Source organism: Schistocerca cancellata, chromosome 4 (assembly GCF_023864275.1).
Source record: "Schistocerca cancellata isolate TAMUIC-IGC-003103 chromosome 4, iqSchCanc2.1, whole genome shotgun sequence".
Taxonomy (NCBI): Eukaryota; Metazoa; Arthropoda; class Insecta; order Orthoptera; family Acrididae; genus Schistocerca; species Schistocerca cancellata.
The window spans coordinates 764,902,181-764,920,856 of NC_064629.1; the positions used below are offsets into that span (position 1 = coordinate 764,902,181).

Here is an 18,676-nt window from a genome sequence, read left to right on the forward strand (position 1 = left end):
TATTTCAGCATTCATCACATGAGTAAAGGCACAACAAACTTTATATCTGTCACTGTGTCAATTCAGCTTATAATGGGTACCAACATATGAAAATGTTATTTAATACTGTCACAATTGTCTGGACCTCATTTTCAAAAGCTGTTGGAAGAGATTCCTGCATTCAGAAAAAAATCTCTACAATTATTTATCAAGTTACAATTTGTCTTGCTGCACATCTTTTGGGCATGTAGTTGCATAGCCATTTCACACAGATGTTCAAAAGTTTGCAGCAGTGTAGCACCACTTGTGATTTCTCGAAAATTTTCATGAAACCTCTGGCAATAACAAATTCTATCTCCATTCTTTGTACATCAAACTCAATGAGGAACACTTGTGCTAAAGTAATTCAGAACCATGCAAGTGCTGAAACTGCACTGCCTACTGATGAATGTGAAACCGGAAGGTCTTATACTCCTGATAAATCAGTGTTTTGCTTTCTTCCTTTAAAAAGGAGTTACATATATATATTGCAATAGCAGTATACACACCGAGGTGACAAAAGTCATGGGATACCTCCCAATAGAATGTCAGACCTCCTTTTGCCCAGCATAGCAGCATGGACTCAACAAGTCTTCCCTTGCAGAAATACTGAGCTATGCTGTGTCTATAACCATCCATAATTGCGAAAGTGTTGGCAGTGTAGGATTTTGTGAACAAACTGACCTCTCAATTATGATCCACAAATGTTCAATAGGATTCATGGCAGGTGATCTGGGTGACCAAATCGTTTGCTCAAATTGTCCAGAATGTTCTTCAAACCAATTGTGGTCTGGTAACATGGCCATCATAGTCTGGGAACATGAAAACCATTAATAGCTGCAAATGGACTTCAAGTAGCCAAACATAAACATTTCCAGTCAGTGATCAGTTCAGTTGGATTAAAGGACCCAGTCCACTCCATCTAAGCACAGCCCATGGCATTATGGAGTCACCACCAGCTTGCACAGTGCCTTGTTGACAATCTGGGTCCACGGCTTCATGGGGTATGTGCCATACTTGAACCTTAGCATCAGCTCTTACCAACTGAAACTGGGATTCATCTGACCAGGCCACAATTTTCCAGTCATCTAGGGTCCAACTGATATGGTCGCAAGTCCAAGAGAGGCACTGCAGGTGATGATGTGCTATTATTAAAGGCACTTGTGCCGGTCATTTTCTGCCATAGACCATTAATGCCAAATTTTGTAATACTGTCCTAATGGATACATTTGTCTTATGTTCCACAATCATTCCTGTGGTTATTTCACGCATTGTTGCTTGTCTGTTAACACTGGCAACTCCACACAAATGCCATTGTTCACAGTTGTTATGTGAAGGCATTTGGAAAATGAGTTGTCTATGGTGAGAGGTAATGCCTGAAATGTAGTATTCTCAGCACACTCTTGGCACTGTACATCTCAGAATATTGAATTCACAAATACTTTTTTAATGAAATTCTCCATGCATCTAGCTGCAACTACCATTCTGTGTTCAAAGTCTGTTAACTCGCATCGTGTGGCCAGAATCATGTCGGCAGCCTTTTCACATGAATCACCTGAGTACGAATGACAGCCCTATCAATGCACTGCCCTTTTATATCTTGTGTATGCAATACTACCACCATCTGTATATGTTTGTATCACTATTCATGACTTTTGTCATGCAAACACTGAAATTCATGGATGCATAACGAATATTTTGAATGTGCAGAGTGGGAAGTACAAGGGCAGAAAAATGAAGCAGTCCAAACTGCAAATAAAGTGACAGTCTTTAATTCGCAGCAGCTCTGAAGATGCAAAAAAGGAAGGAAATCAATTTTGGATATCTGGTTCAAAGGACTGTGAAAACATCTTTGAAGGCCAACTTTCTGCTCCACAAATTGAAGAATTTAGCTATCCGGCAGTGGATGAACAATTCCATTGAAGCTGAGCAGTGTTTTTTGTGTGTGTGTGTGGGGGGGGGGAGTCTGATCTTCACACTATTAAAAGTTTTAGTTGTTCTTGACTTCTACATAAAGTTAAGAACTTGTGCTGATCTCACAATTGCTTCCAAATGCTCCTATGTTGTGCTACTTCTTGCCAATTATTTATGCTCATCCTGTTGCACATTGTTTTAAATTTGTTTAGCCTTGTACTCCTGGGTCTTTCCATTGATCTTTTACCAAATTACTTCTCCTTGGATATTCTTGAAACCAACTGCTGCTCTCTCATATTCATAATAAGATGACCTAACCAATGTCATCTTTTGGAATTTATTACGCTATTCCTGTTGCTAGTTATGACAGCAAGTGGATTTCTGTGGTTTATCTTCTCTTCCAGTTTTGTGATTCATTATCATAGTATGGATAAAAGATTTTACTATAACTTTATTTTCAAAAACTTCTAACTGGTGGTTTTCTGTTTTAGTTCGATTAGTTAGGATTGGTCTGATTATTGTGTTACACAGCTTCATTTTAATTTTGCTTGTCAGCAGTTTAGATCCTGTAACTTTTTGTATGGAGTCACAGGCTCTGTTAGCATTTTAGTCTTATTTTCAGATCTAGTTGTGTATGATTTTGTTTGTTTATCCTTGCAACCAGAAATTTGAACTGTTCATCATGTTTGAATTTATGTTGTCCAATTATCAGATGTTACTGGTTCTGTTCACCACTACGTTTTGGAACTATCATATATTTTGTTTCCTGATCATTTACTTTCAGGCTGCTTCTACAAGTTCCACAAATAACTGTATAATCTTTATTTCATTTTTTCTGATGATCACTATGTAATCTGCACATGCTAACATCTTAACTTTATTTCTTTGGGGTATCCCAGCTGTACTTGTCCCAGTTTCCTCATAACTCTCTCGAAGGTAGTATTACACAGAACTCAGGACAGATCATCTCCCTGACTTAGTCCAGCTTCATTTTTAAAATGATATTGTTTAGCAAAACAAAAATTTATATACAGTGTCCAGCTTAAACATACAGGGTGTCCAGGTTGAATACACAATAATATATAGTGTGATCACTTGAGACACTTACTGATGGTCTATTTCTACAAGTATGGTAACACACACAAACATCTAACTGTATTCCACTTCTCTCCAGCTGTTTTGCAGCATTACAGGCATAACATTTATCATAGCAACCTCTTATGGAAAATGATGTATACTGTTGAAACAGGTAATTGTAATGACTACTTGCTTATCAGATTGATTTACAAGAGTTCCGCTGGAAGAACGTATGGATTAATTCAACAGTAGCCTCTGCAACTGCATGCTTGACATGGTGCCTTGACATCGATAGCAAACTTCCACTTTCTCAAAGCTGCTTGTCCCATTTCTTGATTGTTAATAAGTGTGAACATTGTCAATTGGTTGCAGTCCATACCTGTGCCAAAAATGACATTGTAGTGGTGTAACAGACTTTAGCTCTGCGAGATAAAGCACGCACCTTCGGCAGTGGAGTCCACATGACTACTGATGTTCATTTACATGAACAAAGAAATTACATGCATGTGCTTGTGGTAGCAACTGCCACAAGCGAACAATACTTGTAGACACAAACTGCCAATAAATATCTCAATTATGTCTCAAGTTGTTGTTGTTGTTGTTGTCGTCTTCAGTTCAGAGACTGGTTTGATGCAGCTCTCCATACTACTCTATTCTGTGCAAGCCTCTTCATCTCTGAAACTACTGCAACCTACACGCTTCTGAGTCTGCTTATTTTATTCATCTCTCGGTCTCCCTCTACGATTTTTACCCTCCACCTGCCCTCCAATACTAAATTCAGAAAAGACTTCCCAACACTTTCTACATTTTATATCTTCTCTACTTTGACCATCATCAGTTATTTTGCTTCCCAAATAGCAAAACTCATCTACTACAAGTGTCTCATTTCCTAATCTAATTCCCTCAACATCACCTGATTTAAACTGACTACATTCCATTATCCTCATTTTGCTTTTGTTGATGTTCATCTTATATGTTCCTTTCAAGACACTGTCCAACTGCTCTTCCAGGTCATTTGCTGTCTCTGACAGAATTACAACGTCATCGGCAAACCTCCAGGTTTTTATTTCTTCTCCCTGGATTTTCATTCCTACTCCAAAATTTTTGTTTTTTTTGTTTCCTTTACTGCTTGTTCAATATAAAGATTGAACAACATTGGGGATAGGCTACAACCCTGTCTTACTCCCTTCCCAACCACTGCTTCCCTTTCATGCCCTTCGACCCTTATAACTGCCATCTGGTTTCTATACAAATTGTAAATAGCCTTTTGCTCCCTGTATTGGAGCCCTGCCACCTTCCAAATTTAAAAGAGAGTTATTTCAGTCAACATTGTCAAAATCCTTCTCTCAGTCTACAAATGCTAGAAATGTGGGTTTACCTTTCCTTAAACTATTTTCTAAGATAAGTCACAGGGTCAGTTTGCCTCATATGTTCCTACATTTCTATGGAATCCAAACTGATCTTCGCCAAGGTCAGCTTCTACCAGTTTTCGATTTGTCTGCAAAGAATTCATGTTAGTATTTTGCAGATGTGACTTGTATTTCTAATGGAATGTTATCTACTATTACATTTTATATTATTATACGAGGTACCTGAGTAAAACATGTCATAATATAAAAAGTAATAAATTGAGAGATAATTGAGATATTTATTGGTGGTTTGCTTCTACAAGTTCCCCACATAGTGACAGTGCTAACGTGACTCTCCAAAAGTGACTGCATGGTTTGGATTGTTGAAGGGCAGGGTTATATGCCCATTCTTCTTCACTGAGCCTACAGTTAATGCAACAATGTACATAGACATGTTTTAGCTGTATGCTGTGCAACAGCTTCCTTCTGAAGCAACTTCTTTGTTTGCTCGTGGAAGTTCGTACCACGTGTGCATGTGCAAAACCGCTTCATTTATATAAACACATGTCAGTAGCCATGTGGATTTTACAGTATAAGGTGATCTGTATGCTTTCCATCGTGGAGCAAGAGACTGTCATTTGCAGCATGATTATGGATTTGACCAACTGACGGTGTTCCTGTTTACATCATGATCAAGAAACAGGAAAAGCAGCTTTGGGAAACAGAGTTTGCTTTTGATGTCTGGGCACAACATCCAGCACACAGTTCCACAGATTACAGTTAAATTAATCTGTATGTTCTTCAAATAGACCTCTCGTGAGCCAACCTAACAAGCAAGTAGGCAGTTATAACTTTCAGCAAGTAGGCAGTTATAGTTTACCTCACTGAATAGTACAGAGTGCCATCCATAAAAGGTTGTGCCTATGCATGTACAAACTGCAGCTTCATCACAAAATCAAGCCTGAGGACAGACAGTGATGGAAGGCATTCGTGGGGACAATGATGGCAAAAATGGATGAGAATGAGACATTCCCCAATTTCATCTGTTTCTCAGATGAGGCTACATTCCACACTTCTGGCACAGTAAACACACGAACATGCGTAACTGCAAATATGGGGAATTGAATTCCCCCACATAGTGACAGTGCTAACGTGACTCTCCAAAAGTGACTGCATGGTTTGGATTGTTGAAGGGCAGGGTTATATGCCCATTCTTCTTCACTGAGCCTACAGTTAATGCAACAATGTACATAGACATGTTTTAGCTGTATGCTGTGCAACAACTTCCTTCTGAAGCAATCTTTTAGCAAAATGTCACACCATGTCTTTTTTTTTTTGTAGGGGTTTATCAAGAATCAAGTGTATCAGATATCAGATCATGATCTACCAGATCTGCACCATTTCATTCAGGCAGCTACCACAAATGTTACACTTGCAATGCTGCAAAACTCTTGGAGAGAAGTGAAATACATATTAGATGTCTGTTAAGCCACTAATGATGCGCACACCGATGTGTAAAGAAACATTTTGAATTCTTACATTTCATACTATTATGTGTTTAACCCAGACACCCTGTAAGTTTAATTTGAAATTCAAATTCCATATTACTTTTCAAAGGCTTTTCCTGTGAATGGTGTCATAAGCTTTTTTGTTTACATTCCTATAAATTTCAATTTATTGTTTGTTTACTAGATATTGTCAGCAGTGGATTTATTTCTATGAAAGCCATTTAGATAATCCTCTATTACACTCTCTGAGTATGGTTTCAAGTGGTTTACCAATAAATACGATAAAATCTTAAAGGTTGTGTTAACTAATGATATTCCCCTATAGTTTCTGAAGTCTTTCCTGTTTCCTATTGTACATACTGGGATTATTAACAGCTCTTTCTATCCTATTCATATGGTCTCAGTTTTCCAGGTTACCTGTATCAGGTGAAAACTATCTCATATGCAGTTCCTGGAATTTGGTGACTATGGGGGCTGCTGCTGTAATTTGTAATTACTGACTCCAGATTAGAACAATGCAGTAGACAGTCAAAATATTCATTGCTTGCTGACAAAATTTTGGTTATTTCAATAGCCGTATTGCCATATCCTTTTTAATTTTGTTAACTGTGCCATACTTTTTCCAAATGTTAATACCTGATAATGTTTGTGAATACATTCAATATGTTGTTTTAGGTATTATTTCTTTTTCTTGCAATTTATTTAATTTGTGCCTGTCATTAAGCAAGTTCTATTTCAGGACTGTATTCCAAGTTAAAACTTATTATTTAATAAAATAATATATGTTTTTCTCTAGTACAGTATAAAATTATTTTTAAAAATCATATAACTGATAGTGTAATTGTTTCTTTTTGGGTACTGTTAACATCCCACATGTAAAAACAATGTGTATCAAGCCTTCAATACAAAAATGATGAAAAAATTGATGTACTGGATCAGTTTGTAGGGGAAAATGCTGTTATATTAGTTGATCTACATCTACATCTACATTTATACTCCGCAAGCCACCCAACGGTGTGTGGTGGAGGGCACTTTACGTGCCACTGTCATTACCTCCCTTTCCTGTTCCAGTCACGTATTGTTCACGGGAAGAACGACTGTCTGAAAGCCTCTGTGTGCGCTCGAATCTCTCTAACTTTACATTTGTGATCTCCTCGGGAGGTATAAGTAGGGGGAAGCAATATATTCGATACCTCATACAGAAACGCACCCTCTCGAAACCTGGCGAGCAAGCTACACCGCGATGCAGAGCGCCTCTCTTGCAGAGTCTGCCACTTGAGTTTGTTAAACATCTCCGTAACGCTATCACGGTTACCAAATAACCCTGTGACGAAACGCGCCGCTCTTCTTTGGATCTTCTCTATCTCCTCCGTCAACCCGATCTGGTACGGATCCCACACTGATGAGCAATACTCAAGTATAGGTCGAACGAGTGTTTTGTAAGCCACCTCCTTTGTTGATGGACTACATTTTCTAAGGACTCTCCCAATGAATCTCAACCTGGTACCCGCCTTACCAACAATTAATTTTATATGATCATTCCACTTCAAATCGTTCCGCACGCATACTCCCAGATATTTTACAGAAGTAACTGCTACCAGTGTTTGTTCCGCTATCATATAACCATACAATAAAGGATCCTTCTTTCTATGTATCCTCAAAACATTACATTTGTCTATGTTAAGGGTCAGTTGCCACTCCCTGCACCAAGTGCCTATCTGCTGCAGATCTTCCTGCATTTCGCTACAATTTTCTAATGCTGCAACTTCTCTGTATACTACAGCATCATCCGCGAAAAGCCGCATGGAACTTCCGACACTATCTACTAGGTCATTTATATATATTGTGAAAAGCAATGGTCCCATAACACTCCCCTGTGGCACGCCAGAGGTTACTTTAACGTCTGTAGACGTCTCTCCGTTGATAACAACATGCTGTGTTCTGTTTGCTAAAAACTCTTCAATCCAGCCACACAGCTGGTCTGATATTCCGTAGGCTCTTACTTTGTTTATCAGGCGACAGTGCGGAACTGTATCGAACGCCTTCCGGAAGTCAAGAAAAATAGCATCTACCTGGGAGCCTGTATCTAATATTTTCTGGGTCTCATGAACAAATAAAGCGAGTTGGGTTTCACACGATCGTTGTTTCCGGAATCCATGTTGATTCCTACGTAGTAGATTCTGAGTTTCCAAAAACGACATGATACTCGAGCAAAACACGTGTTCTAAAATTCTACAACAGATCGACGTCAGAGATATAGGTCTATAGTTTTGTGCATCTGCTCGACGACCCTTCTTGAAGACTGGGACTACCTGTGCTCTTTTCCAATCATTTGGAACCTTCCGTTCCTCTAGAGACTTGCGGTACACGGCTGTTAGAAGGGGGGCAAGTTCTTTCGCGTACTCTGTGTAGAATCGAATTGGTATCCCGTCAGGTCCAGTGGACTTTCCTCTGTTGAGTGATTCCAGTTGCTTTTCTATTCCTTGGACACTTATTTCGATGTCAGCCATTTTTTTGTTTGTGTGAGGATTTAGAGAAGGAACTGCAGTGCGGTCTTCCTCTGTGAAACAGCTTTGGAAAAAGGTGTTTAGTATTTCAGCTTTACGCTTGTCATCCTCTGTTTCAATGCCATCATCATCCCGGAGTGTCTGGACATGCTGTTTCGAGCCACTTACTGATTTAACGTAAGACCAGAACTTCCTAGGATTTTCTGTCAAGTCGGTACCTAGTATTTTACTTTCGAATTCACTAAACGCTTCACACATAGCCCTCCTTACGCTAACTTTGACATCGTTTAGCTTCTGTTTGTCTGAGAGGTTTTGGCTGCGTTTAAATTTGGAGTGAAGCTCTCTGTGCTTTCGCAGTAATTTCCTAACTTTGTTGTTGTGCCACGGTGGGTTTTTACCGTCCCTCACAGTTTTACTCGGCACGTACCTGTCTAAAACACATTTTACGATTGCCTTGAACTTTTTCCATAAACACTCAACATTGTCAGTGTCGGAACAGAAATTTTCGTTTTGATCTGTTAGGTAGTCTGAAATCTGCCTTCTATTACTCTTGCTAAACAGATAAACCTTCCTACCTTTCTTTATGTTCCTATTAACTTCCATATTCAGGGATGCTGCAACGGCCTTATGATCACTGATTCCCTGTTCTGCGCTTACAGAGTCGAAAAGTTCGGGTCTGTTTGTTACCAGTAGGTCCAAGATGTTATCTCCACGAGTCGGTTCTCTGTTTAATTGCTCGAGGTAATTTTCGGATAGTGCACTCAGTATAATGTCACTCGATGCTCTGTCCCTACCACCCGTCCTAAACATCTGAGTGTCCCAGTCTATATCTGGTAAATTGAAATCTCCACCTAAGACTATAACATGCTGAGAAAATTTATGTGAAATGTATTCCAAATTTTCTCTCAGCTGCTCTGCCACTAATGCTGCTGAGTCGGGGGTTCGGTAAAAGGAGCCAATTATTAACCTAGCTCGGTTGTTGAGTGTAACCTCCACCCATAATAATTCACAGGAACTATCCACTTCTACTTCACTACAGGATAAACTACTACTAACAGCAACGAACACTCCACCACCGGTTGCATGCAATCTATCCTTTCTAAACACCGTCTGTACGTTTGTAAAAATTTCGGCAGAATTTATCTCTGGCTTCAGCCAGCTTTCTGTACCTATAACGATTTCAGCTTCGGTGCTTTCTATCAGCGCTTGAAGTTCTGGTACTTTACCAATGCAGCTTCGACAGTTTACAATTACAATACCGATTGCTGCTTGGTCCCCGCATGTCCTGACTTTGCCCCGCACCCGTTGAGGCTGTTGCCCTTTCTGTACTTGCCCAAGGCCATCTAACCTAAAAAACCGCCCAGCCCACGCCACACAACCCCTGCTACCCGTGTAGCCGCTTGTTGCATGTAGTGGACTCCTGACCTATCCAGCGGAACCCGAAACCCCACCACCCTATGACGCAAGTCGAGGAATCTGCAGCCCACACAGTCGCAGAACCGTCTCAGCCTCTGATTCAGACCCTCCACTCGGCTCTGTACCAAAGGTCCGCAGTCAGTCCTGTCGACGATGCTGCAGATGGTGAGCTCTGCTTTCATCCCGCTAGCGAGACTGGCAGTCTTCACCAAATCAGATAGCCGCTGGAAGCCAGAGAGGATTTCCTCCGATCCATAGCGACACACATCATCGGTGCCGACATGAGCGACCACATGCAGATGGGTGCACCCTGTACCCTTCATGGCATCCGGAAGGACCCTTTCCACATCTGGAATGACTCCCCCCGGTATGCACACGGAGTGCACTTTGGTTTTCTTCCCCTCGCTTGCTGCCATATCCCTAAGGGGCCCCATTACGCGCCTGACGTTGGAGCTCCCAACTACCAGTAAGCCCACCCTCTGCGACCGCCCGGATCTTGCAGACTGAGGGGCAACCTCTGGAACAGGACAAGCAGCCATGTCAGGCCGAAGATCAGTATCAGCCTGAGACAGAGTCTGAAACCAGTTCATCAGACAAACTGGAGAGGCCTTCCGCTCAGCCCTCCGGAATGTCTTTCGCCCCCTGCCACACCTTGAGACGACCTCCCACTCTACCACAGGTGAGGGATCAGCCTCAATGCGGGCAGTATCCCGGGCAACCACAGTCGTAGTCCATTCGGGGGATGCGTGGGGCAAGCTGGCTGTCCCCGACAAACCCCCATCCGGACCCCCACAGTGATGACCATTGGCAACAGCCTCAAGCTGTGTGACTGAAGCCAACACTGCCTGAAGCTGGGAGCGAAGGGATGCCAACTCAGCCTGCATCCGAACACAGCAGTTGCAGTCCCTACCCATGCTAAAAACTGTTGTGCAAAGAACGTCTCAACTAATCTACAGAGAGCGCAAACAAATTGACACAAAATTTAAACGGTTATTAAAATACAAGATTGCCTAGTAAATGCAGTAATGCTGCCACTTGTGCACTGATGACACACTGCTCGGCGGCGGAAGGAGACTACGCGATTTTACACTATTCAGGTACTAAAACGTGATGCTACAACTCTCAAATACTATAATACGCCTGAAATTTATGAATTAAACAATGCAAGTACCAAAAACACGCAAAGAAATTAAGAATTAAACTATGTAACAAATGAGTGAGCTAGGAGTATACGACTTGCTGCTTATCCAATGGCGGCAGGGAGCACACTGACTGTGACTAACCAACACTGGCCATTCAACACAAAAACAGAAGACAGACGACTACGCGAATTTACACTATTCAGGTACTAAAACGCGATGCTGCGACTCTCAAATACTATAATACTCCCGAAATTTATGAATTAAACAATGCAAGTACCAAAAACACGCAAAGAAATTAAGAATTAAACTATGTAACAAATGAGTGAGCTAGGAGTATACGACTCGCTGCTTATCCAACGGCGGCAGGGAGCACACTGACTGTGACCAACCGACACTGGCCGTTCAAAACAAAAACAGAAGACACACGACTACGCGAATTTACACTATTCAGGTACTAAAACGCGATGCTGCAACTCTCAAATACTATGATACGCCTGAAATTTATGAATTAAACAATGCAAGTACCAAAAACACGCAAAGAAATTAAGAATTAAACTATGTAACAAATGAGTGAGCTAGAAGTATACGACTTGCTGCTGCAGCTGCTTATCCAACGGTGGCAGGGAGCACACTGACAGAAGAGGCTATTGTATTTTTGCTGTGTTGTTGAGAATTGTTTAAGTGTTTCAACGCAATGTGTTTGTGCACTTCTGGGTGCTCTTCAGAAGTACAATAAACAGAACAATGCTATGAAAGCAGTAGTGAATGAATGTGCAAAACATATGAACAAATGTGTGAAAACTATCATAGGTGATTATTCAAAAATGCTGAGTGCTGGACACACAATCTGAATCAGACTACAAATGTTTTTTCAAAGGAACTTAGTAAGTTAAACACACAGAAAAGTAATTTAGAGAGTGCTTTCTTAAATACCAAGAAGAGGAAACATTTGTATTCGCAGTTTATGAAGAAAAAGAAGAGAGATGCAGTTTTTACCTTTTCCAGTTTTAAAATTCGGGAACTCATGGCTCTCTACAGCCACTTTGGTGGAAGAATATTTTGAAGAAATAACTATATTCTTCTGCAATGACATGCAGGGGCTGTCTAATGCAGGCACTGATTGTGTGAATTCACTACTTGATGATGAAGTGAAATGGATTCTTGGCAAGGGCACATTCCTTAAAGAACGTGTCGGTGTCTAAGTTAACATGATCATCTTCTTAGAGACTTTGAAATATCCCACTTCAAGGTTAAAACAGCTTGAAGACTATTTCACTATAGTGGGTAAAGGCGTTTTTGGTGATGAAAAAAAAAATTTTTAAATATGAAGAGGCATGTGCTTAATGCAGAAGTTAAGGAAGGATTGAAGTGCACTTGGTTGAATCTTGAGATGAAGTTGTCAACTCTCATGGACACAGATTCAAAGAAATCAGTCTTCAAAGCCATTGATTCATGTTTTAACCAATGGACAAAATGCTGAACCTCATGGCAAAGATCTTCCAGTCTGTACCTCGAATGACTAGCCTCACTTGTATAGATAGTATGAAAGGGTATAAATCTCTTCTGAATTTTGTTGAAAAGCAAATGCCCATGCAATCAGGAAATGATGAAATAGTCAAATGTGTGCAGGCAATAGGAGTTGATAATCAGCAGTGTGCAGTTGTGGCACTAAGGCTATTTGGATTTCTTGTTCCAATGCAGACAGTGAGAGGCTATTTCCTACCTACAATGAAGTGTTGACAGCTCTGTGGAACAACCTCTTGGAAGATAACCCAGAAATCGTGACAATAAGTCATTTGAAACACTGTCTGCAGTGTTTGGCTGAAAACCCACTTGTCTTAAAGTGTTATTTTTTTCCTTTATTATTAAGTACAATGTAATTCTCTTTTTCCTTTTTTCTTCTCGTGTCAGTGCACTGAATACAATTGTGATGTATGTAGTGTAAAATATACTGTAAATGATAGGTATAGTTTTATTACCAGTATAACATTGAAAAATGATTATATAGGATGAAAAGAAGTAATTGAAAACAGAAACAACATGTTAGTAAATAACACCTAAAAATAATGCCAAAATCTGAAAAAATAGCACCAAAATTGGTCATAAAATCAGATTAATTTTTACTGTCCATGGCCCATGCCATCTGGATCCTTCCCCTGCCCCCTCACCCTAAACACTACTTTCTCTGAATTACATGGGTAGAAGTTGTTCTTGCAACACATCTTTCAGTTCCACAATCCTCCCGGCCTCAATCTTGAAAAATGCCTACAGGAGACTCAGTGACTCAACTATCCAGCAGGTTTTTACCTTTACTCCCTCCCATTACTCATTTATTTATTTATTTGTTTACATGTCAAGTTCCGTAGGACCAAATTGAGGAGAAAATCTCCAAGGTCATGGAACGTGTCAGTACATGAACTTACAACATAAAAGTAATAACAGATAAAAATAAAACCTGAAAGAAAATCAGTCCATAAGTTTAAGCAAACACTATCAGCATTACAATGAGAATCAGCTTAATTTTTCAAGGAACTCCTCGACAGAGTAGAAGGAGTGACCCATGAGGAAAGTCTTCAGTTTCGATTTGAAAGCGCGTGGATTACTGCTAAGATTTTTGAATTCGAGTGGCAGCTTATTGAAAATGGATGCAGCAGTATACTGCACACCTTTTTGCACAAGAGTTAAGGAAGTCCGATCCAAATGGAGGTTTGATTTCTGCCGAGTATTAACCGAGTGAAAGCTGCTTATTGTTGGAAATAAACTAATATTGGTAACAAGAAACGACAATAAGGAATATACATATTGAGACGCCAATGTCAAAATACCCAGACTTGTGAACAGAGGTCGACAAGAGGTTCGTGAACTCACACCACTTATTGCCCCAACCGCCCGTTTCTGAGCCAAAAATATCCTTCTAGAATGGGAAGAATTACCCCAAAACATAATACCATACGACATAAGTGAATGAAAATATGCAAAGTAGACTAATTTACGTGTCGAAGTATCACTCACTTTCGATACCGTTCGAATAGTGAAAATGGCAGTATTAAGTCTTTGAACAAGATTCTGAACGTGGGCTTTCCACAACAGCTTACTATCTATCTGAACACCTAAGAATTTGAACTGTTCAGTTTCACTCATCATATGCCCGTTCTGTGAGATTAAAACATTGGGTTTTGTTGAATTGTGTGTTAGAAACTGTAAAAACTGAGTCTTACTGTGATTTAATGTTAGTTTATTTTTTACAAGCCATGAACTGAGGTCATGTACTGCACTACTTGAAACCGAGTCAGTGTTGCACACAACATCCTTTACTACCAAGCTAGTGTCATCAGCAAACAGAAATATTTTAGAGTTACCCATAATACTATAGGGCATATCATTTATAAAAATAAGGAACAGGAGCGGCCCCAACACTGATCCCTGGGGCACCCCCCACTTGACAGTACCCCACTCAGATCCCACATCGCAGCCGTTATCAACATTGTGAATTCCACTAATGACTTCCACTAATGAATTTCCTCTACCATATTTAAGTCAGGAAGATAGATAAAACTGTGCACATATAAGAGATAAGTCATATGTAATTGGAAAAATAAAACACAGTTATGTTTGACCTAGTTGTAAGTCCTCAGTTACTACCAAAACTAAATTTACAATCCTGTGTCCAACTGCAAAAATGCAGTCTATATTTTTCCACCCATTATTTGTTCGGATTTATTAAGAAGCCTCTTCAGAGGCATGTCGTACTACGTGTGAGCTTATTTATTTTCTGTTGGTGAAGTTATTGTTCCAATTCAAGCACTATACACATTTCAACATAGCACTATATGTACATACACTTCTCTCATATTATGTTATGCTTCCATACAAGCAACCATAGTATTGCATCGATTCTTGAAAGTGAAAAAGGTCATTTTTTAAATCAGAGTACATGTGCATCAAGCAAAATAACCTTTAGCACTTGCTGCTGAAACATATCTCCAATTCACCACAAAAAGATCAGTAATGTAAGAGGTTCTTACAACTATTGTTGTTGTTGTTTGTGATGTAATCACCAAAATGTGTAGTTAATACTAAATGTTTGACTGGCTAACACTATAATATCCTAGCTGCTAAGGTTACTCCAAAAAGCTACATGCCATGTTGGCGTAACAGGAAAACTCAAGGAAGATGGTACTATCTTCACTGTGTTACCAAAGTATTCTGGGGCTTAACTTTAAACATAGATGCGTCCAGTTTAACTTGCAAATTTACTGCCTGTATCCTAAATCAAGTTTCACTTGCTACTTTACAGGCTTTTTATAAAATAAATAGCATACACCATTTCGCCAATCTTCTTCTCAAGGTTGATTTCTCAATCACTACTGCAACACTACATTTTAACTTTCCTCGATTATTAACTTTTCACCTCTCTCATTCCAAATCTGAATGTAAACCAGTTCTGGCTGCAGTTATAATTTACAATCTTTTATGAAATGATTAATGTCCGAATGTTTCTTCTAAGCCTAATTCTGCAGTTTATTACTTGTTCACTTTACAAACAGTTACAGTGTGGTGACTGATGGGATTAGCCAGTTCATATCTTCTCTATTGGTACTAAATAACTTTATCAGTGCAGACAACCTAGACAACCATAGTTATCAGACAACAATGAGTTTAGTGCATCTACATACTCAAACAAAAGATGACTTAACATATGGAGTTCAGAGATCACAGAAGTGTTATATGTAAATGAATTTGAAATGGATTAAATTTGTTGATATGCTCAGTGGAGAAATTCTTCACACACATTATTGAAAGCTATTATTGGTAGTGACCAGAAACAAGTGAATATAAGTCTTAAGTCATACATCATCTATTGACACAACCAGTCCAGTCAGCCACCACACTGTAAGTCTTCATGAAGTCAACAAGCAATGCATTCTGCCCACTTTGTTCTTTCTTCTCAGATATAGCAGACTAATAACTTACTCCTGGACCAGCATTTTTCCAGTCCACCAAAAGGCTCATAGCTTTCAGCACGTGGTCCTGAAATAGAAAATAATATCAATGTGAATATACATGATATGAATATTGCAACAGAGAACAATTGAGTGAAAAAAGAAGGAGAGATTAGTGATAATGAAATACATGCGTTAATCCTCCTCACAACAAACAAGTGTTAGTACTCTTAACTTTCTCAATTAATATGGAGGTTACCAGGGCCTGATTCAGTCCATAACCATCACACCCTGTTGTAGTGATGACTTCAAAGATACATTCAGGTTTAGAGACCAAAATGAAATATTCCACGATTAATGTGATGTTAAACTCAATAAAACCCATACTGATACCATAATGTCTTTTTTCAAAGCATACATGTGAACATTTGCAAAATCTGTGTATATCCAATATTCTTCCAACAGTCTAGAAAGGTTGGCTATGCAGATTAGTGGGCAATAGCTACCAAACACAAAACCTTTGAAACTGAAGAAATCCTAACTTCTAATCTCGACATCTTAAGCCTATACTTCCATAAATGCAGGTTACAGCCTAACTCAAATACAATGCAAGTTTCATTTTTTCATCCGTCCAATAGATTGGCACACAGAGCCATTGATGTCTGTTTTGAGGGAGATATACATCATAACAAGCGTCCAAAATACCTTGGAAAAATATTAGACAGGACACTTTGTTTTAAGGAGCCGATGACACAAACATCTAAAAATCTCAGAAACAAAAATAAAACAATGGAAAATCCAGGATGGAATGTAACAATACCAGAGAAGGAAAGATGCTACTCACCATATAGCGGAGATGCTGAGTCGTGATAGGCACAATAAAAAGATTCACACAATTAAAGCTTTCGGCCATTAAGGCCTTTGTCAGCAGTTGACACGCACGTATGCACGCACGCAACTTGCACACATGATTGCAGTCTCAGAGAGCTGAGACCACACTGCGAACAGCAGCACCAGTGCATGATGGGAGTGGCGACTGGGTGGGGAGGGGGAGGGATAGTATGGTGGGAGTGGCGGACAGTCAAGTGTTGCAGTTTAGAGGGAGGGCAGGAGAGAAGGTGTGGAGGGAGGAGGGGGTAAGTAGTGGAAAGGAGAGAAAAGGAGAGAAATAAAAGAAATTAAAAGACTGGGTGTGGCGGTGAAATGACGGCTGTGTAGTGCTGGAATGGGAGCAGCGAGGGGGCTGGATGGGTGAGGATAGTGACTAACAAAGGTTGAGGCCAGGAGGGTTACGGGAACGTAGGATGTATTGCAGGGAAAGTTCCCACCTGCGCAATTCAGAAAAGCTGGTGTCAGTGGGAAGGATCCATATGGCACAGGCTGTGAAGCGGTCATTAAGATGAGAGATACCATGTTTGGCAGTGTGTTCAGTAACAGGGTGGTCCACTTGTTTCTTGGCCACAGTTTGTCAGTGGCTGTTTATGTGGACAGACAGCTTGTTGGTTGTCATGCGTACATAGAATGCAGCACATAGGTTGCAGCGTAGCTTGTAAATCACATGACTGGTTTCACAGGTAGCCCTGCCTTTGATGGGATAGGTGATGTTAGTGACCGGACTGGAGTAGGTGGTGGTAGGAGGATTTATGGGACAGGTCTTGCAACTAGGTCTATTACAGGGGTATGAGCCATGAGGTAAGGGATTGGGAGCAGTGGCCCTATCCCATCAAAGGCAGAGCTACCTGTGAAACCAGTCATGTGATTTACAAGCTAAGCTGCAACCTATGTGCTGCATTCTATGTACGAATGACAACCAACAAGCTGTGTGTCGGCATGAACGGCCACCAACGAACTGTGGCCAAGAAACAAGTGGACCACCCTGTTCCTGAACACGCTGCCAAACATGATATCCCTCATCTTAATGACTGCTTCACAGCCTGTGCCGTATGGATCCTTCCCACCAACACCAGCTTTTCTGAACTGCGCAGGTGGGAACTTTCCCTGCAATACATCCTACATTCCCGTAACCCTCCTGGCCTCAACCTTTATTAGGGCCTCAACCTTTATTAGTCACTGTCCTCACCCATCCAGCCCCCTCCCTGCTCCCATTTTCCTTTCCGTTACTTACCCCCCCCCCCCTCCACACTTTCTCTCCTGCCTTCTGTCTAAACTGCAACACTTGACTGTCCACCACTCCCACCATACTATCCCTCCCCCTCCCCTTCCCACCCCAGCCTCCTCCTTAGCCCCACCCAGTCGCCACTCCCATCATGCACTGGTGCTGCTGTTTGCAGTGTGGTCTCAGCTCTCTGAGACTGTAGTCATGTGTGCACATTGCGTTTGTGTGTGTGTGTGTGTGTGGGTGTGTGTGTGTGTGTGTGTGTGTGTGTGTGTGTGTGTGTGTGTGTGTCTACTGCTGACAAAGGTCTTAATTGCTGAAAGCTTTAATTGTGTGAATCTTTTTATTGTGCCTATCGCGACTCAGCATCTCTGCTATATGGTGAGTAGCATCTTTCCTTCTCTGGTATAGAAACAGAAATAACATTGTCCACAAGCTCTGTGGTACTAGTTAGGGAACATCAGCAGTCTCTCTTTGAGTATTGGCACTCGGATTGGTATACTCAACAGTAGTATTCTGTTTGTCTGTCAGGATCAATAGCCCACATGTGAAAAAAGATAGATGTACAACTTAAAGAATCCATGTGCACTGTTAATGGGTCAATACGATCAGCTACCATATACTGGTTACCTGTCCTGAGTCATAGTCCATCCCCTGATATCAGATGAAAGAATGTGCTGGTACAT

At 40.5% G+C, this 18,676-nt stretch overlaps 1 protein-coding gene across 5 annotated transcripts in view; it reads right to left on the minus strand.

The window, feature by feature from the left end:
* Nucleotides 1-18,676, minus strand: part of LOC126184545 (uncharacterized) — a 414,668-nt gene that overhangs the window by 52,341 nt on the left and 343,651 nt on the right. For all 5 annotated transcript variants that reach the window (XM_049926963.1, XM_049926962.1, XM_049926961.1 and 2 more), the window contains one exon: nt 15,906-15,962. In XM_049926963.1, coding sequence (XP_049782920.1) covers nt 15,906-15,962 — 57 coding nt within the window. The remainder of the gene's footprint in view (nt 1-15,905; nt 15,963-18,676) is intronic.